Source organism: Arachis stenosperma, chromosome 1 (genome assembly GCF_014773155.1).
Source record: "Arachis stenosperma cultivar V10309 chromosome 1, arast.V10309.gnm1.PFL2, whole genome shotgun sequence".
Lineage (NCBI taxonomy): Eukaryota > Viridiplantae > Streptophyta > Magnoliopsida > Fabales > Fabaceae > Arachis > Arachis stenosperma.
In genome coordinates, this window is record NC_080377.1 from 118,875,746 (window position 1) to 118,896,385 (window position 20,640).

Below are 20,640 nucleotides of genomic sequence, written 5' to 3' on the forward strand. Positions count from 1 at the left end.
CCCTAGAAATAATAATAAACAGTGAAGATTTAAGAGGTTAGGGGAAGGAAATGAATTGGTAGGTTGGTGACAGTATTATTATGCTTTTGCTTTACTCAATGGTATATAACAACACGCGCATCACGTGATGCGCATCACCATTTTGATAAATTCGATTGGATAGAATAGAAGAACTAGTTGCACCACGTGATGATAATGCAACAGGGTTAGAAACCTTCCCTTTTGAGTTTTGACTTTTCTTTTACTACAGTACCTCTCAAGATATTTTTTATTCAGGTTAAAAAGATTCGACTAAGTTTTTATGTTAGATTGTTGAAGATCTAATACAATTTTTCTCCTTTATTCAAATTTGAAATTGGCTATCTACTCAAGTGTAACATAAATGGATAAAATGAAAGATGGATAAAAAGTGAAAGATAGAAAAAGACTATCTATAAAATGATTAAACGATATTTATATATAAATAATTTCTTTGCATACATGATACATAATAAAATTTAATAATATTGTTTGATTTATATAACCGATCCTACCTAATAGAACAATATTTTGTTATTATTATTGTATTTCTCAACATAATAAGTAAAACTAATTTGTTATGAATTAAAATTTTATTTAAAAATTTATCGTTAATAATGAGTTGCTCCGTGGAGAAAGAGAGATTTCAACCTCTAATATAAAAAACGAAAAGCAGAAACCTTGGGAGTTTTTTTTTTTTTTTTAAATTAATTGATGTTAGTGATAATTAATATAGAATAAAGCAACTTAAATTAACCGTAGTGAGTTGAGTCATATGCTTAAATAAGCTTAATCGATGATTTTATCTGACATTAACAGCAATGATTGATTCCTTCATTACCTCACTCGCTTCCTTTCCTAGTGTAACATAAATTCTTCACAACCCACGAGTATTATTCATTCACAGCATCTTCGGAAATGGGGTGGTCTCAAGTGATAACCTTGACCACTCTTGTTGTTGGGGCCATGGCCATTACTGTTACATGTTCTTCTCCCTTTGTGCAGCAAAAGCTAGACAAGGTTGGAAAGCTACCGGGTCAATCTTTTGATATCAAGTTCCAACACTATTCTGGCTATGTCACTGTTAACGAGGAAGCTGGAAGGGCCCTCTTTTACTGGTTCATGGAGGCTGATCAGGACCCTCAAACCAAACCCCTTCTCTTATGGCTCAATGGAGGTACTATTACTAATATGATAGAGTTTTTATCATTCATAGAGGATTACATATTTGTATGCAAGGGATTGATATGAAGTGAAACATTTTTGTGTAGGGCCTGGATGTTCATCCATTGCTTATGGTGAGGCAGAAGAAATTGGCCCCTTTCATATAAATCCAGATGGGAAAACACTTTATCTGAATCCTTACTCTTGGAACCAAGGTGAATCAGAATCAGCATTTAGTTACTACCCTCATTCCTTTTCTACATTGTTTTGGTTCCTATTGAAGATTCTCCTTGCTCTCTACTATATAATGATGTCTCTTTCCATTGAAATCATTGCTATATCAATCTTTCTTATGCTTGTCATGTTTGTGCTTGTAGTTGCCAACGTTCTTTTTCTTGATTCTCCGGTTGGAGTTGGGTTTTCATATTCAAACACTTCATCTGACATTCTTAACAATGGCGACAAGAGGACTGGTAATAACTTTGAGCATTTATTACCTCATCCTTCATCCTTCTGCTTTGAATCACATATCATGGAGTGGCACACACTAATAAAACTTTATGCACAGCTGAGGACTCTCTAACATTCTTATTGAAGTGGTTTGAGCGTTTCTCCCAATATAAAGGAAGGGACTTCTTTATCGCCGGTGAGAGCTATGCAGGTAAACAATACAGTGACAAGCTAAAGCATTTGAAGTTTATAATTCTGTTTTCTTTTTGTTTTCATTTTAGATAGATATTATCTTTTATCTTGATATACTTTTGGAGGACATGTCAAAAGTAGATCCTTTGTTTCAGGGCATTATGTTCCTCAACTTAGCCAAGCTATCTTGAAGTACAACTCGGAAACAAAGAAAAATGCTATAAATCTGAAAGGATACTTGGTATAGACTCTATTACCTCTTGTTGCTTGTTGAGTTGTCATCACAAAATGTAACCACTGTACTGTGTATTTGTGATGCAGGTTGGAAATGCTCTTACTGATGATTTCCATGACCATTTGGGGGTTGCTCAGTTTATGTGGGCAAGTGGTTTGATTTCTGATCAAACATACAAACTATTGAACCAATGTGATTCCGAGTCGTTCGTACATCCCTCAAATTCTTGCGGTCAGGTTTTTGAAAATGCTGATGTAGAGCTCGGCAATATTGACCCTTACAGTATCTTTACTTCTCTGTGCCCTGGTAATGTTAGCCAGACAAAGCAACTGCTAAGAAGAAAGCATGTGAGTATGCCTTTATAAAAATATTAAGTGGTTTTCGCTTTTTTGGACCTTCATATGTTGTGGAGTTCAAACATAGATCCTTATTAATTAATATATTGAGTTTATAGAGATTTGGTAGACTCAATGAAGGGTATGATCCTTGCACTGAGAAGCACTCTACTGCATACTTCAATCTACCTGAGGTCCAAAAGGCACTTCATGTTGATCAAGATCACAAGCCTAGTAAATGGGAAACCTGCAGGTAATACAATGAAGCATCTTCTTTATGTCCGCTATATGTTACCAAATTTAATAGCTCAGAAGCCTCAACTCTCCGATGCTCTCCAGTGAAGCTGTAAATAGCAACTGGAAGGACTCTCCAAGTACGGTGCTCGATGTTTATCATGAACTTATTGGTTCAGGACTGAGGATATGGATGTTCAGGTTAGCCTTACTATCCAATATCCTTGATGTTGCTTCTATTTGGTGTTTAACATGTGTCGAAATGTTATGAAGAGACTGTGAATATCACTGTCTAAATGTGTTCCATTTGTGAATTCATATAATTTCTTGAAGGAAGCTGCTAGCTGTGGAAATCCAATATGCTTGAAAGCGACAAACATCCTTTCATTTCTTCTCCTTAACTTATATATTTATTGTTTCCCTTTTCAGTGGTGACACAGATTCAGTAATCCCGGTGACATCTACTCGGTATAGTATAGATGCTCTTAAGCTTCCGACAGTTAGCCCTTGGCGTCCATGGTACGACGAAGGGCAGGTAAGTGCAGTCGAGTTTTTAGTCTTGCAATTCATAGGCAGATATTGGCTTTGTTTAGTGGAGTGTGAATCTGATATAAAAAAAACAGGTGGGAGGGTGGACACAAGAATATGATGGACTAACCTTTGTGGCAGTAAGGGGAGCAGGACATGAAGTTCCTTTGCATAGACCAAAACTTGCTCTTTCACTCTTCAAAGCCTTCATAGCTGGAACTTCCATGCCCACTCTTCAGCTTGTCAGTGACTCCTAAAATGTGCATCTCAAAATTAGTGCCTCTTAGAGTGATCATTTGGCAATTTATTTTCATTTTTCCAACTAGGGATTTCTTATCCAATGAATAACTTCTCATACCACTATAACAGATGTGTACTCATTTATCTCTAGAAATTAAGAGACTGTAATATTTGTGTCTGTGATCTTTGAAGTCAAACAAATCTTATCATGTAACAAGATCAATAAAATATACATGCTCTGAGATTTATAAAAATGATAACAATTAATATTTTGTTAGTCAATGATAAACTATTAATAACTTTTATTCATGTTTAATTTGTTTAAAATTTGACAATTGATCAAAGTGAAGTAGATAAAATATCAAAGAGCCAAATGTAACTGCACCATAATTAGGAATTGGAAATGAAAATTAACAGGGTATTCTCTTCTAAATTAAAGCTCAGGTAACAGCCATGAACCCCCCATTGTCCTTTCTCAAACGTTTCTCAATTTATTTCACAATGAAAATGAATAAGTCTATGTACAGATCACAAATAACAGCATGTTTCTACCCTAATGACCTTTCCTTCGATCTAGTATACATCTATTCATTTCTATTCATACATTATATAATACATGAGAGAGAGAAAGGGTTGGTTAGCTATGGCTCTGCAAGTGCCAGAGTTTGCCACCGTTGGAACCTAGCAACCAGCAAGCCAATTCAAGGAAATTGCCAACGTTAAAATTCCGCGGAGAATTTCCTTTGCTGCCTGTTGATAACGAATCTGAGATGATTAGAGCTCCTAAAGTTGCCTTGTGTTAACTGGATCACCAAGTCTAAGAATCCTAGCAGCAAGAGACTTCCCAAAACAAATCATGCAGAACCTTTTTTTCCTTCCTTCCTGCCTCTCCTTCCCCATAAGCATCTCCTCGGGTCGTTCTTTGAAATCACTACTTCCGCTACAGGATAAGTTAAGCTCCAGCCTCTGAATGATTCCGCATTAGATACGACGGAGAAATGCTTTCAACCGAATCTTTTTGTTGTTGCTTGTGTAGAGAAGCTCAGTTGAAGAAGTACGGAGAATCGAGAACCTTTCGCAAGTCAAAATCACCTCTCTCTGGCAGTGGAGGAAAAACTAATCCTGGATATGATGTCTGGAAGTCTTCTAGCAACTGTCAACAAATCAAAACTGGCTTTAGTATTCCTCCTTAAAGGGTAAGGGAACAAATGTAAGCCTAAACTATCATTTTTCTTCTTCCATTTTTCCTCATTTCACAATTCAATGTTTAGATAGGAATTTCTTTCAGTTTATCACAAAAAATTATAATTACATGGCTACTAGGAACTTTCATGTCTGATATTGCAAGATATTGAGGATAACCTTTGTCCAATCATTATTCCTACATGATAAACCCAAATTTCTCATGGAGCATCAATAACCTACATTTTCAAGAATCGGCATGTCATAAAGCTCCACAAATTTTTCTCTCAGAATCTGACTCATGTTCTCCACATCACATGCATGTGTCCAAAACGAGTCATGAACACCTGCATACATATTTATCTCAGAAAGTTCAAGAGCCAAATACAAGCAAAATAATAATAATAATTCAATAGATTTTCCTGCCACTAAAATATACAATATTCAACAAATGGGTTATATGGAGATAAGTAGGACTCAAAACTGCTCCTTCCATTCGGATCGTGATAGTCAATCACAACCTTAAATTAGTTGCACCTAACTCTTCCATCCTTGAAACATCTAGTTCTAAAAAGAATTAAGCAGAGATGCCACCAAAATCCATGGAGCATATAAAAAATGGTCAATTCTATTGCACTTAAAACTTCACAGTGCTTACCACTACTATCACCACCAATAACAACAACAAAACAATATTGGGTATAATATTGAGTATGGATAGAAGTTTGCACAAGTTTATGAATTGTTGGAGACCTGCAAAGCATAAGCCAGCATCCCTGCAGGCAAGAGCAGTCATCATCATGTGTGAACCATCAAGTGAATGTACAAAATTTGGAGGAAATGCAGTTCTCTGTTTCTTGGCATCGACCTAGAACATGAAAAGTTCAAATAATGAAAATGGCTCAGAAAGAAAGGGAAGATGAAACATTATATATATAAAGAAAAATTGATAAAACATACTGTGTTGCCCTCCCGCTTCAGAGCCAATATCTGAAGAGATGTTCTGACCTGCAGTAAACAGAGAGGTTCGTTATTTTGCTGCTTCAAGGTCAGGGAAGTTAAGTTTTATATTTTCTAATTCAAGTCAGTCATTTGACGATTAGCACCAATTACAGGAATTTACTGCCACTGCCATGAACTTAGCACAGAGCAAAATATTATGCTGGTCTTTGACATTTATGAGGAAATATCAGGCGATTGGATACCCAGATAATTTCTAGTATATTTAAGTACTATAGCAGCCACTTCAAAATTATTGCATACCGTGTAGGTAACTAATTCCTACTGAAGTCTCACACCAGGAATTTAAAGTTATTCACACACTTTGTAATTGTGATTGTAAAAGAACTCTAAATATTTGAAATTTTAGGGTGTGTTGTATCCTTTTAAATATAGTAGCTTAGTACCTTACCTTTTACATTTAGTATGTTGTTTTTATCTCTCACTATTAAGTATATTAACCCTATGTAATAACTGGAAGGAAAAATACATTCGTATATATAATGCTTACCAGATGACGTTCATTTCTACAGTATGGTTGTACAACCGGAAGACCAAGAGGAGTGGTCCAGCGAACGGCTTCATTTTCTGAAGCAATCACCTTGATAAAGTTTGAGAACACACCATTAATGGAGAGAGACAAAGGGAAAAAAATAAAAATCAGCAGCAGGAATACACACATACACATATTTCTTCATATTTAAGCCGCAAAGACACTAGGGATTGTCAGTATTGTTGGCTAAGAAGGAAAAGAAAGAGGATAAACTAATGAATAAATAACGTCATTATCAAGTTGAGTCTGGATTCATAAAATTGGTCTGAATTAGATATGGTGAAACCCAACCTGTCCATTTTACACCCTTACTATTACTAAATAGACCCTGGTATTCTAAGATATAACAATAAGAACAACAACAAAGCTTTATCCCAGTAGATAGGCTCAATTATATGGGTCAGTTATATCATTGCCCCGTCATGAATCATGTCTATACCTAACCTATTTATGCTTAAATCTCTTTTCATAAGCTCATGTAATTAAGAAATTTTATGAGATATTTCAAATATTATAACAAGTATCAGCTGAAGTTGAAATGAGAACTAACTTTTGCACAATCACCAAGCCATCCCATAATATCACGAGCTGCTCCAAAAATTTCTTCAAGGGCCTTCAATGTCACCTGTGGAAATCATAAGAGCAACTAAATGTAACAACAGAAGCATATTGCATCTTTGTTAAAACGTATTTTTAATCATTTAACACAGCTAGAATAGAACAAGCCAAATCTGTTAATGATTGAGCATTTGGATAGTCAACAAAATATGTTATATTGTGAAACACCAGACTCCATCTTGAATTCACCTTATCAAGGAAGGTGTTATGTTGTTTGGACACATGCTTTGCATGTTCATTGACTTAAGGGATTTGTGTGAAAATAACTAGACATGTTTTATAACTGGAAAATCAGGTGACTGGGGGTAGTGATAATGTTGTCATCTGATTCCCTAATTATGTACCTGAATTCCACTCTTCTTTGAACAAGGATTCCCAATGAGTCACAGCATCATCACTTACAAATCACAATCACCCAATTCCCCAATTATGTACATGAAATCACTAGTTATATGCACAAGAATCCCCTATACCGATGGACATCAAACATTTTCCATACTATTACACATGTCAGCGGAGAATCATGTAAAGAAGCTGATACTTACTTTAGCAGCGTAGCAAGCTGCAGCAAATAGAAGTTTATCATCAGTAATAAGGCCTTTCTCCTCTAATCTTCTTTTTATTTGCTCTCGTGCCCCAACAAAAGTAACACCATAAACTGAAGTCATTACTGTCTGTTTGACTAGTTTTCTATCAATCTGAAAGGTTCCAAAAGTTGAGTAAGATAGAAGAACAAAGATATCATAGCCAACTGAAAGAGTATCGATTTTGTTTCATTAAACAGAGCTTTGAAAATTTAAAATAGACATTGACCTGATCAATTAAAACCTTTGCTAGCAGAGCATTTGGATAGGTACTTGGGTCTTTTTTGCAGTCCCTTTTCATAATGTCATGAACCCTGCCCACGTATAGACATCCCAAGTGACAATACAATTCATGTGTTTGGCTTAGTTGAGAATATACTGTGCACCAACTATGATGGGGTAAAATTGTGTCACACAATATAAAAAGCAAGTAGGTCATGATCAAGAGGTACCAGATTTTTCAAAAGTAACTATCCAAATGATAAACCAGATGATGTCCTAATCTATATGCAGGAATATACGGCAAGCCAGTATCATAACCAGGTGAGAAGTTTTAAGCCCCAAATAATGTAGCACCAAAGAAAGGATTTGAATGCAAGACATACCTAACAGCAATCTCTGAGTAAACATCAGCAGGTTTCTCTTTAGCAACCAAGTTAACTGCAGCAGCTTCCATCTAACAAATCACATTATTCCATTCAAATGAGATTAACAGACACCACTGAACTTTACACCAACAATGTGTATTACAAAATATCACATAGCTTTAACTATCCTTGTTGAGGAAGTATTTTCAGTCTTCCTACCAAAGGGAGCACAAATTGTTCATATAAGTACAGATAAGAGGGGTTTGGTCCGCACTTTAGAATATGACTTTATCTTAACAAAACATTTCAATTGCAGTAAAAATATAACTATTATAAAGTTTCTAATCATATGTTGTCATTTCCAAATGCAGCAACCTCAAAGAAAATAGTTATATAAAGATCAAGATATACTCAAATAATCCCTAGACCCATGAAGTATAAAAATCAAATAAATAAAATAAACATTACATAAAGAGCAGTAAGAGATTGCAAATTTGAAGAAATACGGTTTAAGATAACCTACAGTATCTCTTCCCAAAGCTGCATAATGCTGCAAGCCATTACAGGAGCCATCCTGAAAATTCATCACAGAAGGGTTACCAACATTTCTTTGATATTAGATGAAGGGGGAAAAAGCAACTTAGTCAAAAGATGACTAAATATATAGAGAGATTTGCAACATACAGAATTTATCAGTGTCGTTTCTAGTGTTACGATTTATAATACCAACTTTCAAGTTCCTATTGATTTAGGTTTTTCCTTTGATCATATGTTACTGCTTAGATATTACAGTTTCACTCGAGATCTAGAAAAATCTCTCTGTATCATAGGACTATACACTATAACTACAGGCAAGCAAGGAGTAAATTTGGCTACTTGTGAAAGAACTCTACAAAAGTTATAAGAAAATTTTCACTTCCAAGATATAAGGCTTCCAATGAAGCATTTTACAGATTTACCTGATGAATTGGCAGATGAGATATAAAAGAACTTGGAGACGAGCTTCTTAAGGCTTCTGATAGATTAATACAAGTAGCGAGGCACTGGAAAGGATCCTCAGCCATTAACCACCAACGATTTCCGTTAACGGGGTTATCAGCAGAGTCAAATATATCGTGAAGATGATTCTCTACAAAAGTTAGTCGACCATCATAAGACAGTTTTTCCACACCACCTGCATACAAATTTGCCAAGTGTATTTTTAGCCATTGTAGTCCAGACTTCCCCAAAGGCTTCCCTTCAGCAAACTCAAGTAATCCTCGACACAGATCACAACTTAAATGATTCAAATGAGAATGCATCGGATATGCTCTGCCACGGAAGTCAAGATTGTGAGGATAATAAAAGCCTTCCTCATCTTTCATTTTTCGAGCCACCTGTTTCATAAGTACTTTTACAGTAAATTTCGAATCATCTTTAATCTTAGGAAAAATGGGATAGCCATTTGTTATAGAAGAACATTAATAAGATGGAGAGAAGAATAGTACAATATAGGAGGCTCCTTACAAGAGGGTAAAACAAACAAAATAAAAAGCTATCTATCAAGTGTAACTTACCAATCTCAACATGGTTGAGAGGAAAGTCCTCTAAAAAGATAACGAGTTTTACACCAACTAGACATCAAGCATATAATCCTATCCCATAAATAAAAATTGGATAGATTTGAATAAGATTATACTGAACCTATATGAGATTTATGTCACTCCTGAACAAATGGAAGTATGGAACCCGTATAAACATCAAGTGGAAGTTACATGGACCAAAATCTTACTACACAAGATGAAGGAATTTTCAGCAAATAGATAAACAGATAAATACCAAAATCTTCTTGATGAAAATAGATAAATAAATAAAATTGGGATTTTCAGCAATTCAAACAGAAAATAAAATGATATTTGACAATTGATGGAAGATCTTACAGAAAGCTTGAGTTCAGTGTCACATCTCAGAGAGTGCCTCTCTGCATTAATTTTCTTTGCTTTCATTACATTCCATTTCCACTCCTGAATTTGTTTTGGATCATCTACAGGTGGCCTTGCTGGTATAGGAACCTACAAGTCAAAGTAGGAATATAGGCAAGATTAATTACATTGTAATGGCTAATTAGAAAAACTCAGCTTTATGAGAATAGATGGAAACATAGAAGTAAACAAATTTAATTAATATATCTAAAACACCCTTTACAGTCTAATTTAAGCAACAGATGAACAGAGGAAATATCTTAGATGAAATCTTCAATATTTATCTTCCTTATATCTTCAAAAGTTTTTCATCAGTTTATGCTTACATCTTTCCGATCAATCAGGCCTGCAGTGTTGCCTCCTCCAGCCCAGACAGCCTCCACAACAGCAAGTATTCTTCTATTTATTCGCCATTTGGTGCTGCCAAGTACATCCAATGCCTGCAAATATATTATCGAAAAGCAGAGAGTTCAAAATTTCATATCAGGTGCATATAAACAAATTCCGACCAAAAAAGCAAGAAGCAATAGTGCCAAAATAATTCAGTCATTTAACAGGAAAAAATTAAGAGAATGATGCCTTAAATAAAGACTACGTGCCAGACTAAAAATATCCAAATTTGAAATTTATGAGAAAGTTCACACTTTATAGTTCATAATGATATTTGATATAAAGAAACTCAACTGTACTGAACTAGACTTTAATGTTTTGCTTCAAGCTCCTGTGCAATGGTTTGACATAAATAATAACAATACATCAACATGTACTGGGTCCTATTTTCTATGGAACATCGTTGCATCCCTTTCTAGGCAATGATAAAAGGTAAATGAAAAGTTGCACAAAATACCTCAAAAACCTTCTGCATTTGTGTCCTTTTAACATTCTTCAATGTGTCTTGCTGCTTCTTTGATCCATGAGTACGCATGATATAAGATGGCAAGAACAAGTGCCCACCCTTTTCATAACTGAAATGAGAATTGTAGCATATTAGAATGCACAAACATGCAAGAGAGTAGCAGCTAAGACATTAAAGATTATGGGAGAAAATATGAATTCACACCCGTTCGTACTTCAATATTTTTTCCCGCACTCAAGTTAGATACCATACTCAAGAGAAATAGCTGAAAGTTTATTCATTGATTCTGATTATTTGGCCTCCTCTCTCATTCTTTTCTTCTTTATATATATATAAGGGTTCTATAGAACAACCAATAGTATAGCCACATGAATTGTAACCAAATCAGGCTTTCAACATGCAATATTAATAGGACTAATCCATGTGTCTTACCCCTTCCACTTTTTCGGAGGTATTAACATTGGCATGTAAGGCATTAACATGTGATGAGCCTGCACACAAGAGAATGCACTAGTTAGCCATTAAAGTAAGCATGCTTTTCAATTTTATAATGAAAGGATTATCAGTATACTGACAAAAGAGCAATGGGATGCTTAAAAGCAAACAGATCTGAAAATAACAAAATAGCCAGCAATTGTCAACTTACAGATTTATCAAGCCCAGCAAGGACTAACGGATCACATTCTATAATGCCATAATTCTTCAAAATCTTTTCCCTACAAGTACGAAAAAGTTATTTGAATAACAATAAAAATGTGAGATAGTTTTTGCAAGAGTGCAATCAGTGCACCTATATTAATACTTTGTATTAATCTTGAGACATACTTTGTTGTTTACAGTTTAAAATATCTAAACTACAACCATTCATTTTCAGACAGTGTCATTTAGTAGCAAGGGGTCAACAACCTAAAGCAACTACTACATTGATCTAATTCCAGGAAGGAAAAAGAAAAGGGTGAATCTCACCCTGGATTCTTTGAAATGGCTTTAAATCTATGCCTGAATGCCGGTCGAAAATCTGGAGGAGTATCAGCAGACTGGCTAACTGGAATGTGTACATATGCTGTCCCAATTAACATATCGATTAATCGACTTCCCAGCTGCACAGTTTCAAAGAGTTAACTTCCAATTTAAAACAGTATAAGATGAAGCAAATTATTTATCTACATTCAAGCCTACCTTAGCCTGGGTATCACGACCCCAGGAGACAAAATCTTCTTTCTTCAACAGCTTCTGCACTGACCTCAATCTTCTTTTTTTAATCAAACCATTTATATGTTTCATTAGTTTTGGTTTATCATCATTCATATCATCTTCGGTATCAGCCTCCGTTTTCTTGCGCTGGTGACTTCTGGTTTTTTCCATGAACTTTTGGACCCTAACCTGAAATACAATAAGATAATAACAGCATATATTATTACAGAAGAAGTGGAACAGCATATAGTATGAAAATGAAAGCTACATTACAACAGAAACTAATGATTTAATTACCATAATGAACACTTCCTGCAATGGATAATATCAGCATATAACTCCAATAATTAAAAAAAGGAGAGACTTTTGCATAATTTACCTCTTGTTCTATAGCCATACCAATCTGAACAGCAGCATTAACAAGCACAACACACCCTGCCTGATGATGCTCCATGGCAACCAATCCCATCATCTTGTGCATAACAATAACCGCCATTTTTGCCGCCGGCAAGGACTCAATGTGCGGCGCAAACGCCGTCTTGTGCTTTTTAGTCTTCTGTGACTTCTGCTCAGCCTCTATAGCTTCCTTCAGAGGCTCAAACCACCCCAAAAACAAAGCTTTCACGTGAGGCAAATTAGGAGCTAAATTCTTCTCGCGCATGACCCTCTCTAGCTCCCTGTACTCCTCCACCATCCTCTCCCAAGCTTCGGTTTCAGCTTGAATCTGCCTCCTCCTGAGCAAATTGTACTTGTTCTTCTCAATTTCCTTGAACAGAAGCTTGAATTCTAGGTTGGTATTCTTGCAGAGACCTTTGAGGAAGATGGAGGAAATCCAAGGTGGGTCACGGATGAATATCTTGGAGGGTTGGTTAGGGTGGTCCAATTGTCGAACACCATTGAGGTGTGAGTGGGAATTGGTGAGGGATTCCTCAAGGTCTTGAATGACATTGTTGTGGATTGAGTCTGATACAACATGGAATTGCTGTGTTCTTGAGGTAGAGCTAGAAGAGGACTTGATAGTGAGTGGAAAAGAAGAAGACGACGAAGAAGAAGGTAGTGAAGAGAGGAAAGTGGGAGCGGGGATGAACAGAAAGTGAAGATTTTGATGATGAGGTTGTTGATGTTGGGATTTTCTGTGAGATGGGGTTGCCCTGGTGGCAGTTGCGGCACTGTTCTGAAGCTGAGGACTGGGGAAGAATGCTGCCACCGTCATTCTCAGAGAGAGAGAGAGAGAGAGAGAGAGAGAGAGAGAGAGAGTTTATGCCTCTGCGGAGGGAAGAGGATGAAGCATGAAATGAAAACCTTCCTTAAACCTTAGCAATGTGTCCATGTCTTTCAAGATTTTTTTTTTTTTTTTCACTTTGTGTGTTTATTTTTTGTTTTTTTAAGGAGTGAGACTCGAATTTGATACTATAATAAAAAATTTGTGCTATTTAAATTATAATTTATTAGCTGCGTTTTTTTAATAAGGAATGATAATATAATTCTAAGATTATTAGACTATAATGTCACTATACAAAATAAATCTAATGTATTATTATTAATTATGTTGCATTTTATTGATAAAAAAATATTTTTATTTCCCTTTATTATACATAAATGAACAATAATAATTTTTAAATTATTAACCATATAAATAAACACCTTACCACTAAATCATTCCTATTATGCTCCATTTTCATTATAGATAATAAGAAATAAGATAAGATAATAGATCATTTTAAAAGTAATACCCTGATCGTTCTTTTTAGACAGTGAGTTCACCATTTTTGTAGATAAAAAGAATTGGTCTTAATTATGGGCTTTTATTTTCTTAGTTGGGCCACGAATATTTAGGGATAGGGTACAATTATTTTGGAGTGGTTATCCCTAAATTCTAGTTTTTTCCCAATGAAAAGTTGGGTTTTTCTTTTTCATATTGTACAAAAAAAAAAACAATTTAAATTTAAATATTTTTTTTTTTTAAAAATTTGAAGTTTCCATAGTTTCAGGTAACTTTCAAGTTTCAAAAGATGTAAATCTCTATTGTAATGGACATCGTTGACTATTTTTTAAGTTCTTAAATTATATGATACATTAGTCAGAAATTATTTTTAATATGGAAAGAGAGATTGTATTTTAGTTGAATATTGATATTTAAAGTGTTTTACAGTATTGTGGATATTGTCCAACACGCCCTCCATGTGTTGGCTAAGATGTTGCCACGTGTCCAACACGCCCCCACGTGTTGACTTTCCACCTAAAAAATCCGCTCATCTGTAATTACACCAAATACTCCCATTTTCAACAAAAACACCAATATTTTTTTCATATAAAAAAAATTAGCCTACTGTTACGATGGGTAACCGGAGATTAATAAGATGGATGGCTTTGGTTGGCCCAATCGTCCGCGGATGGTGGCTTCCGAGCTGGTTGGCACGTTGGAGCCTTCTTCCGACTTGTGCTCGTGAGTGAATGGGGGGGTGGTACCTGCAAAGACACTCCGATGCCTAAGTTAGCAAGGGTGTGAGCAGGTCTAGAGAGTATTGGGCTTAGAGATACCTGAGGGGTGTTAGTGTATTTGTAGTGGTGAGCCAATAACCACCGTTGGAGTAGTGCCATATTTTTAGGGTGTTAACCGTCCCATTATCTTAGGGAGGTTAAGATATGGCTTGATTAAAGTAGTTAGAGAGATTTTAGGGGCAGTTACTCATTTGAATGAGTGCTTATCTGCCAGCTATTCTCCGTCCCGACTTCTTGGGAGTAAGTCGGGTTTGACACCGACTTCTAAGTGTGAAGGTTGGTGTTTAGTAAGGCTCGATCTTCTGGACTAGGCCTCTTATTTGGACCTGGGCCTTTATTATTGGGCCAGGGTAGGAACAGTGCCCCTACTTGAGCCCAAGATCTTTATAGGACTTGGGTTCAAGTATTTTACTCGGGATCGTAGTCGACTTGTTGGAGGACCGACGTGATTTTCTGAAACCGACGTGACTTTTCGTGTCTCTTCGGTTCTGACGGTTACGTCTAATCAAGCGTCGTGTCCGTTAGGGATGTGCGTAGACTTTGGTAACGGTGCATTCTCATTAATGACTGCCCCGCTTTTACCATTATGCCCCTTAGTATGTTTATAAATACTTTCCCTCTCTTTCATTTTTTCGTTTCTGCAATTTTTCAAATTTCTTCTTGCTTTGTTCGTGCTTCATTCTTGCATTCGGAGACCTCTACTTCTTTCAACCTTCGGTTTCGGATAAAGGTTAGCGTTTTACTTTTATGACATGCTTTGTGATTGCATGGTTTTATTTTCTTTGGAGAGGGAGAAGTGACGTTGTAGGCTTTCGTATCCCCTTAGGGACTCTCATTTTTTATTCTTTTTCCTTTGTAGGTTTTCGTCGTGTTTTTAGAAAATGTCTTCTGTAGAGGCTCTTTCTCAATGGGTTGATGTCACAGTCCTAGGAGAGGAACCTTTGGTTGATGCGGAGTTTATTACTCATCTTCGTACTCACCACAGGATTTGTGTTTCTGAGGATGACGAGCCGAAGTATGAGTTGGTAGTCCCGGGTCCAGAAGACCGGGTTTGCTTTGGGAGGGCCAATGAGGCGTCTTCTCATTTCTTCTTTATGTATGAATGTATGATCACCTGTCTGGGTGTCTTCCTTCCTTTTTCGGATTTTGAAATGTCTGTTTTGCACCACTGTCGAGTTGCCCCTACCCAACTTCACCCCAACTCTTGGGGTTTTCTGAAAATTTATCAATTTATTAGTCAAGCTTTGGACTTCCCGACTTCTTTGAGGATTTTCTTTTTTCTTTTTCACATGACTAAGCCCTTTAGTGGGCTAAACAACAAACAGCAATGGGTGTCCATCCGAGCCATACAAGGTCGGAGGATTTTCACCCTTTTTGACGAATCCTTCCATGACTTCAAAAATTATTTTTTCAAAGTGCAAGCTGTAGAGGGTCACCACCCCTTTTTTCTGGATGATAACTCTTCCCCTCGCTTTGCCTTATATTGGCTGGAGGCCTCCCCTTATGAGAAATATGGTCTGGACGACCTGGATGAAGTAGAGGCTGCCATTGTGGGGTTCCTCCGAGAAGTGTGGGGGAGGGCCCCATATTTGGATACAAAGAAGTTTCTCCAAGGGTCTCCGACCTTTGTCCAGGCGCAGCTAGGTAGCTTTTTCTTGTTTTTAAATTTTCGACTTATCAACTGATCATTCCGACTTGTTTGATTCTTTAGCTTTTGTTTTTCTTTTTCAGAAATGGCTAAGACAAATGCTCAAGAATCTTTCCAAAGAGTCCAGGAGGCCAAGGCCAAGTCTCGCGCTCGGGCCGGTGGTGCCAGGGTTATCTCTCCTCCTCCTCCTCCTCGGAATGTTGGGACTCTTTCCAAGCCTATCGTAATTTCTTCTTCAGCTCCCCCTCAGTCGCTCCCCGTTGTCCGACCCTCCCCTGATCCAAAGAAGCGCAAGACTTTGGAGTCTGGTGCTTCTGGTGAGGTTAAGGCGGATGCTATTGAGTTTGTCCGAAAGAATATATATCCCCATGTTCGTATAGGCATGGATGATATGTCTGTTCGGGCCCACCTTACCACTATGGTCGAGGAGAGTCTCAAGGCGGCGGGGGTTTGTGGCAAGCTCTTGGATATCTTTGAGAAGGCTCCCCTCAGCTCTTTAGGGACGACCTCGAAGGTCGAGGAGCTAGAGGGAAGGCTTCGCTCATATCAGGAGCATGAGGGAGAGTTGAAGAAGGATATTGCCAAGCTGAGGGAGGAGAGAGATACCTTCCGGGAGAAAGGAAAGGCTTTGCAGGCCCAGTACAACATGGAGATGGAGTTGAGAAAAACGGCGCAGGCCAGCTATCAAAGCTTATTCAAGGATCTTGTGTCTGTGCCAGTACAACATGGAGATGGAGTTGAGAAAAACGGCGCAGGCCAGCTATCAAAGCTTATTCAAGGATCTTGTGTCTGTGAAGAATGATCTGCTGAATTCTCGGAAGGCATATGATGAGTTGGAGGACTCAATTGCTGATGGCGCCGAGGAGTCTTGGAGGATTTTCTTGGAGCAAGTCAGGGTGATTGCTCCCGACTTGGATCTTTCTCCTTTACATCCTGACAAAGTTGTTATTGATGGTGCCATCGTGGATCCTCCTGCCCCCGTAATTGTTTCCGAGTCAAAATTGAAGACTCGGGGGCAGAGGATTATTGAGTCTCCTCCTCATTTCAAAGACGCTCCGGGTTCTTCAGCAGTTCCTCCTATCTCTTCCTCTCCCATGGATACCTCTGGTGGCGCTCCTCCTGATTCCGGTGGTGGTGATCTTTCTAAAAAATGACTTGTGGCTATTTGGGGTCCGGCCTGTGGGCCCCTGTTTTTTAAACTCTTTATTTATCTCTAGTTTGAACAATTTTCTTTGGCCCTTTGAGGCCGTAAACAAAATATTTTATGCGTGCCCTTTTTGGTAAGGGTTTTAACTTAACGAAATAAATACCCTTTTTTGGATAAGGGTTTAAGTTACCTTATGCGTGTATAATTTTCTGAATTCCCCTTGACCTTTTCTTGAAAACCTTTCTTTTTGCTTGTTTGTTTTTCTGAGCTTTTTTGTTTAAGGGCTTTTGGGACAGCCTTTAAACTTCTTCCTAGGTTTTCCTATCTCTTTTCGTTATCCCTCATACTCAACTTAGTTTTGGTGAGTTCTTATGACTTAGGTTATTTTTGCGATGCATTTTTCTTCTACTCGGTCCTTCATTCCGATTTACGGATCGAAGTATTTCCGAGCTTTTCTACCCGGGATCTCGTTTCGACTTATGAGTCAGATTTGTTCCCGAGTTTTTACGATCGACTTCTTATAACCTCTTTACACCGACTTGTACCTCGTCGTTTTATCCTGACGACCTTTAAGGTCGGTTCATGGGATTTTCACGTTTTGTCGAGCTTAAGTCGGCGCGTTTCGTAGAAAGACTTAAAAAATAAAAAATGAAAAGGATTTTATAAGAGATATCGTAGATGAAAAAGATCTTTATTAATCGGGGAGGTACCTTTTTTGCTACTAAGGGTCTTGATAATCTATTTCCTTTAGCCTCTACTATGATGCCTCGTTAAAAACCCTTCTCCAGAAAAAATCCTTTTGGGAAAAAATCATGAAGTTGGGAAAATAGTACATCAGGGAGTAGAGTTCGCTTTTAACTATAGTACCTTTTCATGTTACAAGCATGCCACGTCCTCGGGAGCTCAGTGCCGTTCAGGTCGATTATTTTATAATAACCTTTTCCTAAAACTTCATTGACTTTGTATGGTCCCTTCCAATTTGCGGCGAGCTTTCCTTCTCCTGATTTGTTAACTCCAATGTCGTTTCTGATTAAGACCAAATCATCTGGAGCAAATGTTCTTCGAATGACTTTTTTGTTGTACTTTGTAGTCATCCTTTGCTTCAACGCTGCTTCTCTTATCTGGGCATCTTCTCGGACTTCGGGGAGCAGGTCGAGCTCCTCTTTGTGCCCCTGTATGTTTTCGATCTCGTTGTGGAGAATTACCCTTGGGCTTTGCTCATTGATTTCTATTGGTATCATTGCCTCCACACCATAGACTAGTCGGAAGGGCGTTTCTCCAGTGGCGGATTGGGGTGTTGTCCTGTAAGCCCATAGCACTTGAGGGAGCTCTTCAGCCCAAGCCCCTTTTGCTTCTTGTAGTCTCTTCTTTAGTCCTGCCAGTATGATTTTGTTGGCTGCCTCGGCTTGCCCATTGGCTTGTGGGTGCTCCACCGAGGTGAACTGATGTTTGATTTTCATACTGGCTACTAAGCTTCTGAAGGTAGCATCGGTGAATTGGGTTCCATTATCCGTAGTGATGGAATAAGGTATCCTATATCTTGTGATGATATTTTTGTAGAGGAACCTCCGACTTCTTTGAGCGGTGATGGTGGCCAATGTTTCTGCTTCTATCCACTTTGTGAAATAATCTATTCCCACGATCAGGTATTTGACTTGTCCAGGCGCTTGGGGAAAAGGACCTAACAAATCCATTCCCCATTTTGCAAAAGGCCATGGAGAAGTGATACTGATAAGCTCTTCTGGTGGAGCCACGTGGAAATTTGCATGCATTTGACATGGTTGACATTTTTTCACAAATTCTGTGGCATCTTTCTGCAAGGTCGGCCAATAGAATCCGGCTCGGATTACTTTCCTGGCTAGTGACCTTGCTCCGAGATGGTTTCCGCAGATCCCACTATGTACTTCCTCCAGTACCTCGGTGGTTCTTGAGGTCGGTACACACTTTAACAATGGTGTTGATATCCCCCTTCTGTAGAGGATATTTCTCACCAAGGTGTAGTGTTGTGCTTCCCTTCGGATCTTTTTAGCTTCTTTTTTCTCGTTAGGGAGGATGTCGAATTTCATGTATTCAACTAAGGGGTTCATCCATCCGAGGTTTAAATCGACTACCTCAAGTACTTCTTGTTTATCTTTTATTACTGAGGGTTCCTGGAGGGTTTCTTGGATCATACTTCTGTTGTTCCCTCCTGGTTTGGTACTTGCTAACTTGGATAGGGCGTCTGCTCTGCTGTTCAGATCCCGAGTTATGTGTTTGACCTCGATTTCTGCAAAGCGCCCAAGGTATTCCAAAGTTTTTTCCAAGTACCTCTTCATATTTGGGTCCTTTGCCTGATACTCTCCACTTATTTGGGAGGTCACCACTTGCGAGTCGCTGTATATCATCACCTTTGTAGCACCGACTTCTTCTGCTAGTTTTAGCCCCGCAATCAAGGCTTCATATTCTGCCTGATTATTTGAGGCTGGGAATTCAAATTTTAGAGAAACCTCTATCTGGGTTCCTCTTTCATCTACCAATATTATGCATGCGCCGCTTCCCGTTTTGTTGGAGGATCCATCTACATAGAGTTCCCATGTAGTTGGTTTTTCCTCTTGATCTCCTGCGTATTCTGCAACGAAGTCGGCGAGGCATTGAGCTTTGATCACTGTCCGAGTTTCATATCTTAAGTCGAACTCGGAGAGCTCTATTGCCCATTGAACCATTCTCCCTGTAACATCCGTTTTTTGGAGGATTTGCTTCATGGGTTGGTTCGTACGGACTCTTATGGTGTGAGCTTGAAAGTAAGGCCGTAACCTTCGCGAGGCTATTACCAAGGAGTAAGCAAACTTTTCTAGTTTGTGGTACCTTAGTTCGGGGCCTTGTAGAACTTTACTGATAAAGTAGACTGGATGTTGTCCGACCTCGTCTTCTTTTATCAGGGCTGACGAGACAGCCTTGTTTGTTACGGACAAGTATAGGACGAGGTCTTTCCCAGGTACGGGTCGGGTTAGAATAGGAGGTTGGCTTAAAAACTTTTTGAACTCCTAGAATGCCTCCTCGCATTCAGGAGTCCATTCGAACTGGCATCCCTTCCTTAATAAGGAAAATAGTGGAAGGGATTTCAGTGCCGATCCTGACAGGAATCTAGAGAGGGCCGCAAGTCGGCCATTTAGCTGCTGGACTTCTCTCAAACAAGTCGGACTTTTTATTTCTAGGATGGTTCTACACTTGTCGGGATTGGTTTCGATCCCTCTTTGTGTTAGCATAAATCCTAGAAATTTCCCTGCTTCCACTACGAAGGCGCACTTTGCGGGATTTAGTCTCATCCCGTGCAGCCTTATAGTGTCGAAGACTTGCGAGAGGTCTGTCAAAAGGTCGTCTTCTTTCTTTGTTTTTACCAGCATGTCGTCGACGTATACTTCCATTAGACTCCC

At 38.1% G+C, this 20,640-nt stretch overlaps 2 protein-coding genes across 2 annotated transcripts; one reads left to right on the forward strand and one right to left on the reverse strand.

The window, feature by feature from the left end:
• The first annotated feature begins 810 nt into the window (after window positions 1-810).
• On the forward strand, window positions 811-3,638 carry LOC130946584 (serine carboxypeptidase II-2). Its single transcript, XM_057875381.1, has 10 exons — window positions 811-1,195; window positions 1,290-1,397; window positions 1,560-1,655; window positions 1,751-1,843; window positions 1,980-2,065; window positions 2,146-2,406; window positions 2,514-2,647; window positions 2,734-2,829; window positions 3,058-3,163; window positions 3,252-3,638. The coding sequence occupies exons 1-10, from the start codon at window positions 937-939 to the stop codon at window positions 3,411-3,413; spliced, it is 1,401 nt and encodes a 466-aa protein (XP_057731364.1). The 5' UTR covers window positions 811-936; the 3' UTR covers window positions 3,414-3,638.
• An 84-nt stretch (window positions 3,639-3,722) lies between these two features.
• Window positions 3,723-13,191, reverse strand: LOC130946032 (DNA-directed RNA polymerase 3B, chloroplastic). The gene is made up of 19 exons (XM_057874715.1): window positions 12,310-13,191; window positions 11,916-12,119; window positions 11,703-11,836; window positions 11,383-11,452; window positions 11,169-11,227; window positions 10,728-10,845; window positions 10,207-10,320; window positions 9,839-9,970; window positions 8,879-9,295; window positions 8,443-8,493; window positions 7,938-8,008; window positions 7,562-7,646; window positions 7,294-7,446; window positions 6,681-6,755; window positions 6,089-6,178; window positions 5,539-5,586; window positions 5,332-5,446; window positions 4,822-4,925; window positions 3,723-4,549 (listed from the first exon to the last, which is right to left on the reverse strand). Exons 1-19 carry the CDS (start codon window positions 13,141-13,143, stop codon window positions 4,439-4,441), a joined length of 2,985 nt encoding a protein of 994 aa, XP_057730698.1. The 5' UTR covers window positions 13,144-13,191; the 3' UTR covers window positions 3,723-4,438.
• Between the last annotated feature and the right edge of the window lie 7,449 nt (window positions 13,192-20,640).

Excerpts from the sequence above, each read along its gene's own strand:
- LOC130946584 (XM_057875381.1), top strand. The coding sequence starts at position 937 with ATGGGGTGGTCTCAAGTGATAACCTTGACCACTCTTGTTGTTGGGGCC. Across the intron at positions 1,656-1,750 it reads CAATGGCGACAAGAGGACTG|CTGAGGACTCTCTAACATTC; the intron begins GTAATAACTTTG and ends CTTTATGCACAG. Across the intron at positions 1,844-1,979 it reads CGCCGGTGAGAGCTATGCAG|GGCATTATGTTCCTCAACTT; the intron begins GTAAACAATACA and ends CCTTTGTTTCAG.
- LOC130946032 (XM_057874715.1), bottom strand. The coding sequence starts at position 13,143 with ATGACGGTGGCAGCATTCTTCCCCAGTCCTCAGCTTCAGAACAGTGCC. Across the intron at positions 9,296-9,838 it reads ACACTGAACTCAAGCTTTCT|GTGGCTCGAAAAATGAAAGA; the intron begins GTAAGATCTTCC and ends CTTATGAAACAG. Across the intron at positions 7,647-7,937 it reads TACTCAGAGATTGCTGTTAG|GGTTCATGACATTATGAAAA; the intron begins GTATGTCTTGCA and ends ATACGTGGGCAG.